A 14,189-nucleotide genomic window follows, 5' to 3' on the forward strand; every position below is an offset into this window, starting at 1 on the left:
GCTTGAGGTTGGGAAGGGGAGTGAAGAGGCTGAAGGGACCCACCCCTCTGTGGGGCAGAGTCAGGGCAAGCTGCTCCCTCTGCCCCATCCCTGTCTTTAGGTGACACAGACACCAAAAACCTTGCACAAACTGGGCTGAAATGACCCAAAAGTGGGAGCAGCTAAAAAAGGAGGAGATTTCCAACCTTTTGGCAGAAAGACAGAGGGGCATTTTGATGCTTTCCGGGGTTTTTGTGGGGATTTTATTTTTATGTAGGTTTTTGGCAAGCTGTGCCGCTGAAAGTTTGGGAAGCTCATGATGCCTTCAGCTGGGAGCCGCGGCCGCTCTTCCCCCGCGCTCTGGGGGTGTGCGGGGGACTCGGGGGTCTTGGCAGGATCAGTGAGGGGCCGCGGTTTGCGGCAGCCGGTGCGGGGAGCGCGGGGTCGGTCCCCGGCCCCGCGCTGTCCCCGTGTCACCGCAGCGCCATCCCCGCCCGGCTGTACGGCACCGCCCGACGGGCGCCGCCATGACGCCGTACGGACAGCGGGGCCCCTGGGGGCCGCCATGCTGCCGCGCGCATGCGCCGTGCTCGGCCGAGAGTCTCCATTGAGAAGAATGAGGGGCAAGGGGCGGAGCCAAGGCGCGAGGAGCCGCCGGGGGGGCGGGGCTGCGCTCCGGGGCTCCGGCCATGGCCACAGTGGATGCCGAGGTGAGTGAGAGCGGCGGCGTCCATCTACCCGGGCGGGGGGAAGGAAGATGGGGGAGCGTCGAGTGGTATCGCCCAGGGCCAGGCGGGTTCTGTCGGAGGCCGGGAGGGGGGCCGTGCCCCCGCCGCCCCATGGTTCAGTCCAACTCCTCTGAGGGGAAGAATGTGGGAGCTGCTGCCATTGTGTGTAGGGGGGCCCGGGACTCTGTATAAGTTACACCCCTCCACGGCGAGTCAGTGGTATGTGCCATACAGATTCCGGGGCTCCCCCCAATGGGAGCGAGTGCGTGTGGCGGAGGCGGGCGGGGGGAGCGGCGGGGCCGCCATCCACGTTCCGGGGCCGCCCCATGCGGCGGGGCGGCGCTGGCGCGGCTCCATGCAGAGTCCGGGGCCCGGGCGGGCGCGGCGGCGGCGGGGCGGGGCCATGAGCCAGGCAGGGTGCGGGGCGGCGGCGGGCGGGAGCCATGCAGGGTGCGGGGCCCGCGGGCGGGAGGAGCCGGGGCCGCGCGTCCCGGGGGAGCCGGCTCGGCGCTCGGGCTGCCCGCTCCTCGGGGACACAGCAGCGCTTCCTGCCCGCCCCGGGCCGCGCCGGGCGTGTTCCGTCCGTGAGGGAACGGCTGGGGTCGGAGGGGACCTGGGGGTGCAGGGCCAGGCAGGGACACCGCCCGTCCAGCCTGACCCGGGACACTGCAGGGACCCCGGGGCAGCCACAGCAGCGCGGTGCCCGCCGGGCTCGGCACACCGGCCCCGCAGCCCCGGAGAGCGGGCACTGCCGTGGGGCCGCAGCCGGGGCTGTGGCCGTGCCCGGGGCTGCTGCAGCTCGGCCTCCTGCCCCGGCCCTGCAGAATGGAAACCTGTCCCGGTCTGTGCCCCCGGTGAGCGCTGGAGAGCAGCTGGGCCGGCTGTGCGCTGAGAGAGCCGCCAGGTGATGAGTGACACAGGTGTGCATCGCACACGGGCTGTGACACGGGTGTGCAGTGTACAGCAATACAGGTGTGCAGTGTACAGAGACTGTCATACAGGTGTGCATCGCACACGGGCTGTGACACGGGTGTGCAGTGTACAGCAGTACAGGTGTGCAGTGTACACAGGCTGTCATACAGGTGTGCATCGCACACGGGCTGTGACACGGGTGTGCAGTGTACAGCAATACAGGTGTGCAGTGTACAGAGACTGTGAAAAATAAGTTTTTTCTACACAGAGTGTCATACAGGTATACAGCTGTACAGAGACTGTCATACAGGTGTGCATCATACACAGACTAATGCAAATGTATACTCATGTATGCACTGTGATACAGGTGTACAGTTGTAGAGAGACTGTAATACAGGTATGCATTGTGCACAGGCTGTAATACAGGTGTACATTTGTACACAGACTATAATACAGGTGTGCACTGTACACAGACTGTGATCCAGGTGTGCATAATTCTCAGACTGTCATACAGGTAGGCACTGTACACAGACTGTCACACAGGTGTGCATTGTGCACAGGTTATAACACAGGTGTTCATTTGTACACAGACTATAGTACAGATGTGCACTGTACACAGTAATACAGGTGTACAGTGGTACATAGGCTATAATACAGGTGTGCACATACGTACAGACTGTCACACAGGTGTGCATCACTGTCGGACTGTCACACAGGTGTGCATCACTGTCAGACTGTCACACAGGTGTGCACAGCCTGTGATCCAGCTGTGCCTCACTCACAGAGTGACCCAGGTGCACACTCGTGTACAGACCCGCTGGAGCTCGTGCCCACAGCCAGGTGAGGTCACTGCTCTGGCTGCCCAGCTGTGCCAGGCTGGCTGCTGCCTTTCCCAGCTCCCTCCGCAGTGCCTCGTTGGCAGGGCTGTGCTTTGGCCTGGGCTGTCTGCCCCGTGTGGGGTGAGGTTTGTGGCACGGCCATGCAGGTGACACTGGCAGTGCTTTGGAAGTGCTGCAGACAGCTTGGATTTATTCCTCAGGCAGGATTCCCATCATTTTTGCTGGGAGATTGTCCAAGGTTTCCTTTATGTTTTCTGTTCCATCCCAGCTGGCCTGGTCCTGCTGCCTTTCCCTGGTGCTTTTGCAGAGCATGAGTGTTAATTTTTCCCTGTGACAGAGGAATCAGCCTCTGTGACTCCGTGGTCCTGTTTTGCTTCCAGGAGAGTGGCACGGCTGTAACTGGGGCAGGAGTTGGCTCATAGCTCATCAACTCCTCATGCACAGGTCCGTCCTAACCCTGCAGACACACAGGTTTTATTTTGGGAAGCATCTCCAGGGGCCCTGGCTGGGTCTGCCCTGTGACAGAGCTTTAAGAACTCTGCTCTCCGAGTCAGGCAGAGTATCCCCAGATGTTGCTGTGGATTATGGGGAGGGAACAGTGACTCATTTGGAGTTTAATTCCTCCCCTCCCCCATGAACTCAGCTCTGTCTGAGGCCAGATCTTGCTTATACCCCTCTGAGGCCACAGGGGACGAAGTTGGTGTAACTCAGGCTGGAATGTGGGGATGGAGGAGAAGCTCTTTGCTTCCCAGTGCTGGTGTGGGAGAGCAAGGAAAAACATCCCACGTCCACGGTGTTCTGCCAAGTGCAAGATGGAATTGTTTCACTGGTTAAGAGAGGTGCAGAGGTGTGTTTTTGGGAGGAGATCCTTACTCCCAGCAAAGAGCTGGGAGGGAGTGGGCAGGTTGGGAAGGTGATGTCTGTGTGTCTGCAGGGAGTGCCCCAACTCTGCTGGCAGCCACTGAACTCCAGACAAAAACTCCCACTCTAGAACAGCTTCTTGCCAGATCTGAGTGTTGATGGCTGAGGGAGGATCTCTTCAAACACCAAGTTCTTGCTAAATCCTGTGAACTTCAGTTGTTGTTCTCTTCTGTTACCTGCCCCAGGTGATCTCTGCGCTGGGGAGTGGCTGTGCTGCAGTCCTTAGGTGCAGTAACCACAAGGCTGCATAAAAATCTGATTTTGCTGTTGCATTTCTTTAGTAGATGTCTTATATGCAGTCCAGTTTGGGGTTGTTATGTGCTTCAGACCTCCTGCACTAAAGTTTAAACTTCAAGGAACTGAGATTTGAGGAACTGAGGCTCGCTCAGCCAGCATGTATGATGGTGCATGTTCATCAGATTTGATGCTGCCCCTCCAGTTTGCATCAGTTTGCTGGAGAGCTGCCCTTGTGTTTGTGTTCTTCCCAAAACACTTGTTTGGTGCAGTCTGAAGTTCAGGCCGTGATGTTTTTCCTGGGCTCGTGGTGACCTGGGGAGGCTGGTGCAGGAAGCGAGGTGCGTGTGTGGCTTTGAGCGAAGTGGTTCCCTTAGAAGTCACGCTGCATTTTTCATCATTTTTCTTCCCTTCTGTCTGTTCAGATCTGTAAAATCTCTCTTCTGGAGGTGCAGCTTTGATCTCTAAAGCGACGAGCTGGCAGAGCGGGCAGAATGCCTGGCTGGGGATCTGGGATGGGCTCAGCACCAGCAGCTCCCCAGGCTGGGTCTGGGATGGGCTCAGCCCCAGCAGCTCCCCGTGCTGGGGCTGGGATGGGCTCAGCCCCAGCAGCTCCCCGTGCTGGGGCTGGGATGGGCTCAGCAGCAGCAGCTCCCCGTGCTGGGTCTGGGTCTGGGATGGGCTCAGCACCAGCAGCTCCCTGTGCAGGGTCTGGGATGGGCTCAGCACCAGCAGCTCCCTGTGCAGGGTCTGGGTCTGGGATGGGCTCAGCCCCAGCAGCTCCCTGTGCAGGGTCTGGGATGGGCTCAGCAGCAGCAGCTCCCCAGGCTGGGTCTGGGATGGGCTCAGCACCAGCAGCTCCCCAGGCTGGGTCTGGGATGGGCTCAGCCCCAGCAGCTCCCCGTGCTGGGTCTGGGATGGGCTCAGCACCAGCAGCTCCCCAGGCTGGGTCTGGGATGGGCTCAGCCCCAGCAGCTCCCCGTGCTGGGGCTGAGCAGTTCTCAGCTCAGCTGTGATGCTGAGGCTTCTCTCTGGTTTTGGTCCTGCCTCTCATCCCCTCCAGCCGGCGCTGGGAGCTCCCTGAGCCCCCTGCCAGCTCAGTCACCTCCCCACGACACCAAGGGCCCGCATTTCCCTGGCTCTGCCTGGAGAGAGGCTCCTGCAGCAGGTGCTGAGTGCAGGAGGGATGCCAGGAGCAGCCAGGAGCTGGGAGCAGTGAGCAGGGAGGGAGGAGCTGCAGATTCCCACTCTGTGTCTGCCAGGTGTCGCACCACCCAGCTCTGCTTCCAGGCCTGCCCTCCCTCGTTCCCTCCTGCCAGTCAGGAGAGGCCTCTGTGGTTTTTAATTCACATCCCATTTCAGTCACTTATCTCAGGAAGAGCTGGTGGGTTTTAAACCCCAGCACCCCTCCTCGGGGCTGTCCTGCAGGGCAGCTGCTTCCCCAGGGATCCCTGAGGTGTGTTCACCCCACACTGAACACACACAACACCCCTGTGTTTCACTTGTGTTACATTTCTCCTGGGGCACTAGGTTAATGCATTTTAACTGTGTCTTTGGACAGAAAAATAAGTTGTTTTTTTTTTTGTGTTTCACTTGTGCACTAGTTTAATGCATTTTAACTGTGTCTTTGGACAGAAAAATAAGTTTTTTTTTTTTTTTTTTTTTTTTCCCTCTCTGATACCCATGAGGCAGTTTTAGAACTTTTCTGAAGAAGGGAGGTTACTTTGTTAACAAGATTATAATTGCACACATCCCTGGCCCTGGCAAAGTCTTATCCTGTGTCAAATAGGTGCTAACTTTTATTTTTTCCATGAATTCTCACATGTTGCGGGCTGGCAAAGGCCTGTGGGGAACTCATCCTTTTCTTCCATCTAGAGAAACTTTAAATAATAACATAATGAGCAAATGTGACTTGTGAAGCTTTAAGAAAGCCTTAGAAGTGCCCTTCAGCTGTGCTAAGCTGATGTGACTGAGCCAATGTGACTGAAGAGAGCATCTGAAGAACATTTTGTCAGTCAAGGCAGAATCAAAGGCCTGGGTTATACTTTAAATAAACTCTTCCAATATAATTATGCTGGCTGGAGAGAATGATTTTTCATTTCTTCTTGCTGAAATTGTAATAAAAGTCCTTGCTGTGGATGCAGCTTTATTAGTTTAGAGGTGATCCCAGACCAAGGTGGCTTATTTTTTGCTTTTCAAAGCAGAGCCTTGGTCTCAGTTTGAGGAGTTTTGCCCACTTAGTTCTCTGTCCACGAATACAAAGGAATTGTTCTCCCACTGCTGTGTCAGCAGAAGCCCTGGGAGAGATGCAATTACCAGCAAAAAGCCCAACAGCAACAAGCAGAAGCAGCAGCTCCTCCGTGGAGGGATGTGGAGCTGGATCCCTTCCCTGGGAGCAGCTGAGTGAGGAGGGCACAGCATCCCTGAGCTGGTCCTGGGTGTCCATTCCAGTGTGCAGAGGGCAGCTGTGCTGGAGCAGTCTGAGCCTTGCTCTTCAGCAGCTTCCCTGTGCTCTGTCCCTTCCCCTCTCCACCCCAGAAGTGCTCTTCCCTGTGGGAATGGATTTATAGCAATTCTCAGACCTGGCAGAGGGCTCACATAGTATGCATCTGTATGCAAACCTTAAGGTAAGAAATGAAATCTCCTATAAATCCATTTCCCACACTTCCCCTCTTGCTTTTCCCTGGCAAAGTGCTGGTTTGGGCCACTGCATCCCAGAGAAGGAGGAGGTGAGAGGGGATTGTGTTTGGTGAGAGGTTCAAGGAGTCTGTTTGGGTGCTCCAAGACACTTTTTGGAGAGTTCTCTCTTCCTGATTATTGTGGAAGCCACAGGTCACCACGGAGCTGAGCCAGCTGTGTGTGGATCACATGGAACAGGGAGCAGTCTGTGAGTCTGTGCTCCCTTGATGTGGGGCTGTGTGGGCAGGGACATCCCATTGCTGATGGCTGGAGTCTGGTTGAAGTGGTAAAGTGAATGCAGCAGGGAATGAAGAGCTTGGTGTGGCCCTCCTAGCTCTGGGAAGTTCATAAACCCAGAATAAACCATCTTTGGAAGAACACTCAGTGTGGTATTGCTGTGTCCAAAAGAGAAAAGCTTTTCGAAGCTTTCCTGCTTTTAAGTAAAACTTTGTAGCATAGCAAAGTATCCAGCACATCCTCTTTTCCAGTAGGAAATGTTGCTCCAAGAGGATTCCTGTTTCCTTAATGCCCAGTGCAATCCTCACCATTGTTTTGCCATTTGCTTCTGTCTCAGCCTGGGTTTCCATCTGGGATGGTTCAAAGCTGCTCCTGACTCATGGCACAGGCAAATCCTGAGCCAGGTGAGCCCACCTGAGCTGTCTGGGGCTGCCTTGGGGTGGGGATGGGCTATTCAATATTAATCCATCCTTTTCAGTGTCTCCTTCTGGCAGGAGAGCTCTCTGAGGCAGTGTCAGTTCAGGACAGGGAGATGCTGAGTGGCAGAGCAGAAAATTCAGGTCCACTTCTGTTTGCATAAGGCTGATCATCCTGCAGAGCCAGCACATGGACAGGGAGGAAATTTGCAGGTGGTGCAGCTGGGGAGGAAGTGAATATGGAGCAGGATAACCAGGCTGACATGGATAAACCCAAAATAAAGCCAGGTAAGTGACTGAGCGTTCCAGGGAAATGTGGAATTTTGCAAACAGGGATAAAAATAACAGCAGTGATTAAATATCCTTGGGTCAGCTGGGCCAGAACCTGCTGCAGAAGGTGCTGTGAGTTCAGTACAACATTTACAGCAGCAGCAGGACCAGGAGCTGAGCTGAGTGGGGATCAGAGGTGCCCAAAGATGGCCCAGGTCGTTGCCTGTGCTGTGGGCAGAGCCAGTCCAGGAGCCCTGGGAAGCTGCAGCAGCACTGCCTGCCCCTGCTGCCCTCGGTGGTGGGAAGAAGAGGAGTGAGGTGTTTATTGCTTCTGGGGACAGCCAGGAGGAGCCTGATGGGCTGAGCCATCCCTGGAGAAGGGAGCAGGGCACAGGACACCTCTGTGGAGAGGGGATGGCACCCCAGGTGTCTGAGCTGCAACAGGCTGTGCTGGGGCCTTGATTATGGTGAGAGTTGTTCAGAGTGCTGCTTCAGGCTTTTAATTAATTTGGAACTCAAGTGCAGATGTGGATTTGAGCATGTTGTCTTGCAAAAGGGAGCCCTGATCTCCCCAGGCTCTTGGCCATGACCTGCAGGTGCATTTGAGTACAGCCCTGAGAGCAATGAAATACATATTTCCCTCCTTCTTTTCATTTTTAAGCATCAGCTCCTGTTTTCTTGAGAATCTGAGCTACCTTCTTCCTCTCCAGTTGCACATTTCCAATCCTTGCAGTTTCAGAGGAAGTTTTAATAGGTAATTTCTCCCACAGGCTCAAAGCCAGAAGGCAAATTACCCCAATGCTTTATCCAGCTTCAGTGGGAATTGGGGATGTTTCATACTGCTGACCCAGAGCATTCAGAAGCTCTGCTTCTCTCAAAAATCATAATATTGTTTCAAGAAGTGGGAAATTAAACATGCACATGGTAGAAGACTTAGAAAGGATTAATGGGTTTCAAAATTACATGCTTCATCCAGCTGCTGATTTGGGAATTGAAAGTATGCTTGTTACAGAATTGGGAGGGAGGTACTGAAACATGGTGTTCCTCTGCATCCAGTGAATGCAAATATCCCAAATCTGTGATTCCAAAGCCTTGCCCAGTTGCCAGACTGACTCCAGGTCTGATGCTGGATTAGCTCAGCCCAGGTGGGAGCAGCTGGGTGGAAAAACCCTCTGTATATTTTATTTTGTCTTCCCTGTAGTTTAATTTCTCCTCTTGATTACCTCAGCTCCTGGGGTGTCACCCGAAGCGGGTTTTTTGGCTGCTTTGACTGAAGTTCATCCCCTGTGTGTGAGTTTTGCTTTAGGCACATGGAAGGTGCTGGAGACTCCTCTCGGCTCCTCCTGCCTTGTGAGGAGGATTTGGGATCTGATTTGGGGCAGCACCTCCAGCCTGGAGGTCACTGGGACCTGCACTTGCATTTTTGGGACCTGGGAAATTGTCTTCTTGTTTTGGTGCATTTCATATATCCACTGAGGTTGGCAGCAAATTTGCAGCCTGTCAAGTGTGGGTTTGGAGGTGTAAAGAGGATATTTGTATTTGGGAGGTGAAAGTATTGACAATGGACTGGGAGCTGGTTTGTGTGGTTCCATGTAGGTTCCTGCCAGTTTGCACATAAACCTCCAGATTATGAGAATCTAAAACATGAGTCTGAATATTTTATTAATTGAAGAGTATTATTAATATTTGATGGCTTAAATCAACACCCTGAGGGCTCTGCAAAAAGCACCATTGCTGAGCTGGTAACCAAGACATGAGGTGCTTTTAATTGCAAACTTCTTTGTAATGGCTTTTGTTCGCTTGCTCTGTGCTTTAAATGTTAAGGGTCTGTGAATCCCATACATTAGAAATCCTTTTGTTCTTTGGATTAGGAAGGGGGTTCTTTAGTTTTGCTGGGCTGGATTCAGATTGGTGCTTTAATGCCTTCTTAATATGCAAAGGTGATTGTTTGTAAGGTGTCCTGTCGGGCCTGGAGGTGAATCTGGAATGTTTAATCCTTTTTGCCACTCTGAGGACAAACAAGGACTGTTCCTTTAAAGATGGCCCTCGGATGAGCTGGAATATTTCCTCTTGCTGTAGTGCCAGCTCCGGGAGCATGTGTGGAGAGGTGAGGTGAAGGTCCTGCCTGTCCTTTACTCCACATCCCCCTGCAGCAGGGAGATGCCAGCAGCGAGCAGACAGACAAACTGCAGCTCTGTCTGCTTTGAATTTGGGAATTCACAGCGCCAGGAGCTGCCGGCGTGCAGCGTTGGGAAAGGCCAGAGAGGGGGGATCATATTCTGTCTTTTATTTCCACTCTGGTTTCTAGGAGCTGCGAGCTGTATTTCTCGTGGGCTTTTTTTCAAGATTTTTTAAAGATTTCTGCCACACACAGTGAACTCCATGCCTGTCTTGCACTTCTTCTGGGTTTTTATTGTGAGTTTTGTTGTTTCCTTCCCTGTAGAATGTGCCCTTTGTGCTGCTGATCTGGTTATGTTCTTGTGTTTCTAGGAGTTTGCCTTTGATAAGAGCACGTTGGTATTAATCATTTATGGCTTTTATTAAAACCTTATTGGTTTGATGTTTTCTCAGCCTTCCAGACTGCCCTCACAGAGGCTGCTTTATAGACATCATTTATCTCCTGCCCCTGGCTGACAGCAGCCCCAAATTTTCCCTCCTCCTGCAGATGCTGGTGCTTTGTGCAGGGAGGACGTGCACGTTGTGTGGCTGCTGCTGCTGGGATTGTGGCTCCTGTGTGGGCTGGAATTGGGCTTTGAGGCTGTGTCAGTGACATGGGACACACGGATTGTCCCCATCCCTGTCCCCATCCCCATCCCATCCCCATCCCCAGCCAGGGTCTGGCTCAGGTACCGACCCGGTGTGACCCCAGGGCTGTGCAGGAGGAGGAGAAGGGCAGGAGGTGATGAGGAATGGGGCTCTTCTGTCAGGTCTGGGCCCTGGCCAGTGCTGGCAAGTTTCAGCAGCCAACTTGCCTTTCTTCACCGGGCCTTTGTTCCCAGCCACGCTTCCCATGAAAGGCAGGAGCAGCGGCTGCTCCATTGGCTGCAGGAATCCTCCTCCCCACACAGCCCCGCAGGGGATGAGCCCCGGGGCTGCCTTGGGGCTGGGAGCCCCGGGCTGCCACTTGTGGGGTGCCCGAGCTGCCTCTGTGACAGGGAGGAGAACCAGCTGGGAGGGGGCATTTCCATTGTCTGCCTTGGGATGAGCCTCAGCACCCTGTGCCTCTTTAGGGTGGGCAAACCACAAGGAAGTGGCTCGGATATTCCCAGTGAGCTCCCGAGAACAGGGATGTTTGGGCTGGTCCTCCCCTCTCGTGACCCAGCAGCTCGAGGCCGGCGTGGGCAGAGCTGCAGAATTTGCAGACGTGGCCAAAGAGCTGCAGGAGGAGGAGGAGGAGGCCCCGTGTCTGTGTGTATTTATACTCTGCATGCCCAGGGATAGCCAAAACTCTTCTTTAAATGACCAAAACTCCACAAGTGGAAGTTGGCGTGGGGCTCTAAGAGTGACTCCTGATGCAACAGTGTCTGCTCCAAAGAGAGATGGGAATGTTTGCTGCTGTCCCGGTGACTCAGAGCCCTCCCTGCCCCATGGTGATGCTGATGCAGTTGCTGATCCCTGCCAAAGCAAGCAGTCCACACAAGGAGATTGGACAGCAGTCCCTGCCCCCCTGCTGGGTGCTCGTTAACATTTCCTTGCCGATGTATTATTAATTAAGCTAATTTTTATTGCCCTGTAAGTGTGGAGGGTGCTTTGGAAGCACAGAGTTTGTGTCCCAGAGTTCCTGCAGCATGGTCCCATGTGTGAATGAGGCTTGGACTGGTGGTTGAGTGCTGAGGAAAGGTAAATCTATGGGTTTGGCTTTCTTTTTCCTCTCTTAGCTGCTGCCTGGCTTCATGTCTGGGGCTGGTCAGTGTGGTGCTGTCTGAGCAGAGGGCTGAGGAAATGCTGTCTGTGCAGAATTAGTGCAGACAGACAATAGGACTTAAGTGCAAGCAGAATTTGCATCATTGACCCTCCATACTGCAAATTACCCAGACTGGAATATTATATTAAGAAGAATTTTGGGACCTGATCCAAACCTAGAGAAGTCAGGGAGGGATTTGCCTTCAGCTGCAGTGAGAGCAGCCTCCCTGCAGGGTACCCAGGCAATGGGGCAGGCAGCAGCTTAAACAAAAGAAGTTAAAAGAAGTGCCCAGGCAAGGCTGGTTGAGGTTTTGCTGCCTGTGGTGCTTTTCCCAGCTGTAAAACAGAGGTAATTTTTTCCCAAAGTTCAAAGGCCTGACTTGGTGTTGGAAGCCTTTAACTGGAATTGTTGAAGAACTGCTGAATATTAATTTTTGAATGTAGAGATTATCTTGATTAGGTAAGAGATGGCGAGTTGCATAAGGGTTACTATTTTATATGCTCTGGTTTTTGGCTTTATTCCTTGAGATCATGGCCGGGCCTGATGAAGGGAATAGAAGACTTCTGGAAGCACTTTGTAAAGTATGAACTATTTGTGATCAAAGCCAGTGGGACTCTGAAGGTCCAGCTTCTCATCTTTGGACTTGTGATAGCAGCCTTGGATTCACCTTGAAAATGGGACCTGTGATCTTTCATATGTTCTTATTTCGTTCTTAAATTAGGCTAATGCATCCTGTTCCAGCCAATGCAATTATTAACAAACCTGGGCAATTATGACATCTATTGTGCAGACATTCTGTGCTTCTTGCTAGGAAAAATACACTTTTAATAAACAAATCCACTTTGACAACCTGTCAAGGACTTTTCTAAAGTAAAATTGAAGAGTTACCTCAGTGACCTTTCTTTCCTGTTCTGTTGTGTTTTGGTTTTTTATGTGGTCTTGCAGGAGCACAGCAGCTGCAGCTGGGGCTCAGGCCTGGTTTCAGAGGGCAGGGGAGTGCAGGAAAGCAGGGAGGGGATCCCAAGGCTGGATCCCCCCCCAGCATCCCCAGCCCTGCTGTCTCACAGTGCAGGATCCTCCCAGCCACAGGCTGCATCACGCCGTGCAGAAACCCTGGGAAAGCTCTGCTCTCTTGGTTGGTTCAGGAGCTCTTTTTATTTTTTTTTAAATGAGAAAAAGCCCTGAATGTTTTGGCACAAATTCTCAATGCTTTCTTTTATTCCACGTGTGACAAACTGATGTGGTTGCTCAGCCTGGGTAGGATCCACTCCATCGTGGGCTGCCGCCAGGAGTTGAAGGCAGATCTTAAATCCTCCTTAAACCTCCCTCTCCAGCAGATCAGCTTTGTTTGGCTCTGGGCACAGGAGTGGGAAGGAGTGTGTTATATTCAGTACTAGAAGTTAAATTGTATGGAAGGAAAATCAGCCAGGGTTGTTTTCTCACTGCATTATCAGAACTGTGTGAAGGTTTGGCCAATGGAGGGTTGTGCTAACTGGAAATATCCCTGTGTGTCACATCACCCAGGGAGGACAGGAGGAGGAAAGAGAGGGTGTCCTGCCTCTGCCAGACATTCCCTGCTCCTGAGTGTCCCAACAGAGTGTTCTTCCCTTGCTGCCTGGGGACTGAGAGACACAGGCCACCTCTGCAAGGGAATTCCCAGGAAAATGGGCAACCACAGAATCACCAGATCAGTCAGGCTGGAAGGACCACAGTGGCTCATCAGGCCCATTTCTTTCTGTGGGAATTCTTGAATCAAAATGATTGTTAATCTCCATGTGAGTTGAGCAGTGAGTTTTGCCAAGCTGAGTTTCAGAGCTAATCCCCTGTACCCACTGCTGTTTTCTGGGTGCTGTGTCTCCTCCCCTGAGCTCCCCAGCTGTGCTGTGGCACTGGCACATCTGTCCCTCCCCACAGGAGGCTGTATCACCTCCCTGCCTGCTGGGCTGGGCAGCTTCTGGGAGGAGCAGTTAACATCTCTGTCTGTTCTAGTGCATCCTCTGAGGTGCTGATGTGACTGCAGCAGCTTCTCCAGGGATATGGTGCCCAAAATCTGATTAAAACCCCTTTCCTTGCCCTGACAGCCCCCAGGGGTGTGATGAGGGGTCTACCTGTGGCATGGGTTGTTTCTATGAGCACAATTCCATGGGGGAATAGCCCGTGGTCAGGGCAGACCCAAAGCAGGAGGAAGAGGAGCGGGGCAGTGCTGCTGAAGGCTCTGCTCTGGAGTTACCCAACGAGGCCAGACTGGTGGGTTTGGGACTTGCATACATTAATGCATCAGAGCAGTAATTACTAACCATGATGGTAGTGCAGTTCCAGAGCATTCAGCAGTGCAGGGAGAGCTGTTTGTGGTGGCACAGTGGCACTGGGAGCAGGCTGCAAGTCCAGCCCTGGCTGTGTTGGAGGTGAGAGCCATGCCTCCATCCAGGAATGCTGCCTCACAGCACTGTGTGGGTGTCTTGGATGGCTTGAACGTGGCTGCAGTTTTTGCTGGCTAAATTAGCCTTCCTGAGTGAAGTGAGCTGCTCCCATGGCAGAAAGATCATTTTGGATGGGCTCCTGGGCTCCTCCCAGCCCCTCTCAGCAGAGCAGGAAGAAGCAGATGTGACGTGTTTTCCCCTCAGTTACTGGTTTTATCCATTGGAATTAATTGACAGGATGATCATGGCAGCTCCTTTGCATGCTGAAAGCAATGATTATTAATGCAGATTGTGTTTGTATAATGATGATACCCAGGTTGAAGCTCTTTGTGGGAAGTTTTGGGGCACAGCCACATTGGTATCAGCACATTCAGGCAGGAGAGCATTTATCTTGGCCTAACTTTGACCTGTTTCAACAGAACTGTCATATATAGAGGTGCCTTTATCAGGGATGGCTGAAAATATGCCAAAATTGTGAATGGACCAGTCTTCAGGTCCTTGGATTAGTTTACTTCTTTTTTTTACATTACACAGTTCCAGCATTTGTCATTCTGTCTGTTTGAATTCTTGTATTTTTCTGTGGTTTTTGTTGTAACAGGTCAAACGGGGAAGAAGCTATTTTGGAATTGAGAGGCTGGGCTGGAGGTGCC

At 52.8% G+C, this 14,189-nt stretch overlaps 1 protein-coding gene across 1 annotated transcript in view; it reads left to right on the forward strand.

Annotated features, from left to right (window-relative positions):
- The first annotated feature begins 644 nt into the window (after window positions 1-644).
- EHMT1 (euchromatic histone lysine methyltransferase 1) overlaps window positions 645-14,189 on the forward strand; it is a 117,457-nt gene continuing 103,912 nt past the window's right edge. Inside the window, exon 1 of the mRNA XM_039719996.1 lies at window positions 645-689. Coding sequence (XP_039575930.1) covers window positions 669-689 — 21 coding nt within the window. The 5' untranslated portion in view covers window positions 645-668. The remainder of the gene's footprint in view (window positions 690-14,189) is intronic.

The sequence above is a fragment of the Passer montanus genome, unplaced genomic scaffold (assembly GCF_014805655.1).
Source record: "Passer montanus isolate IOZ18808 unplaced genomic scaffold, ASM1480565v1 scaffold43, whole genome shotgun sequence".
Taxonomy (NCBI): Eukaryota; Metazoa; Chordata; class Aves; order Passeriformes; family Passeridae; genus Passer; species Passer montanus.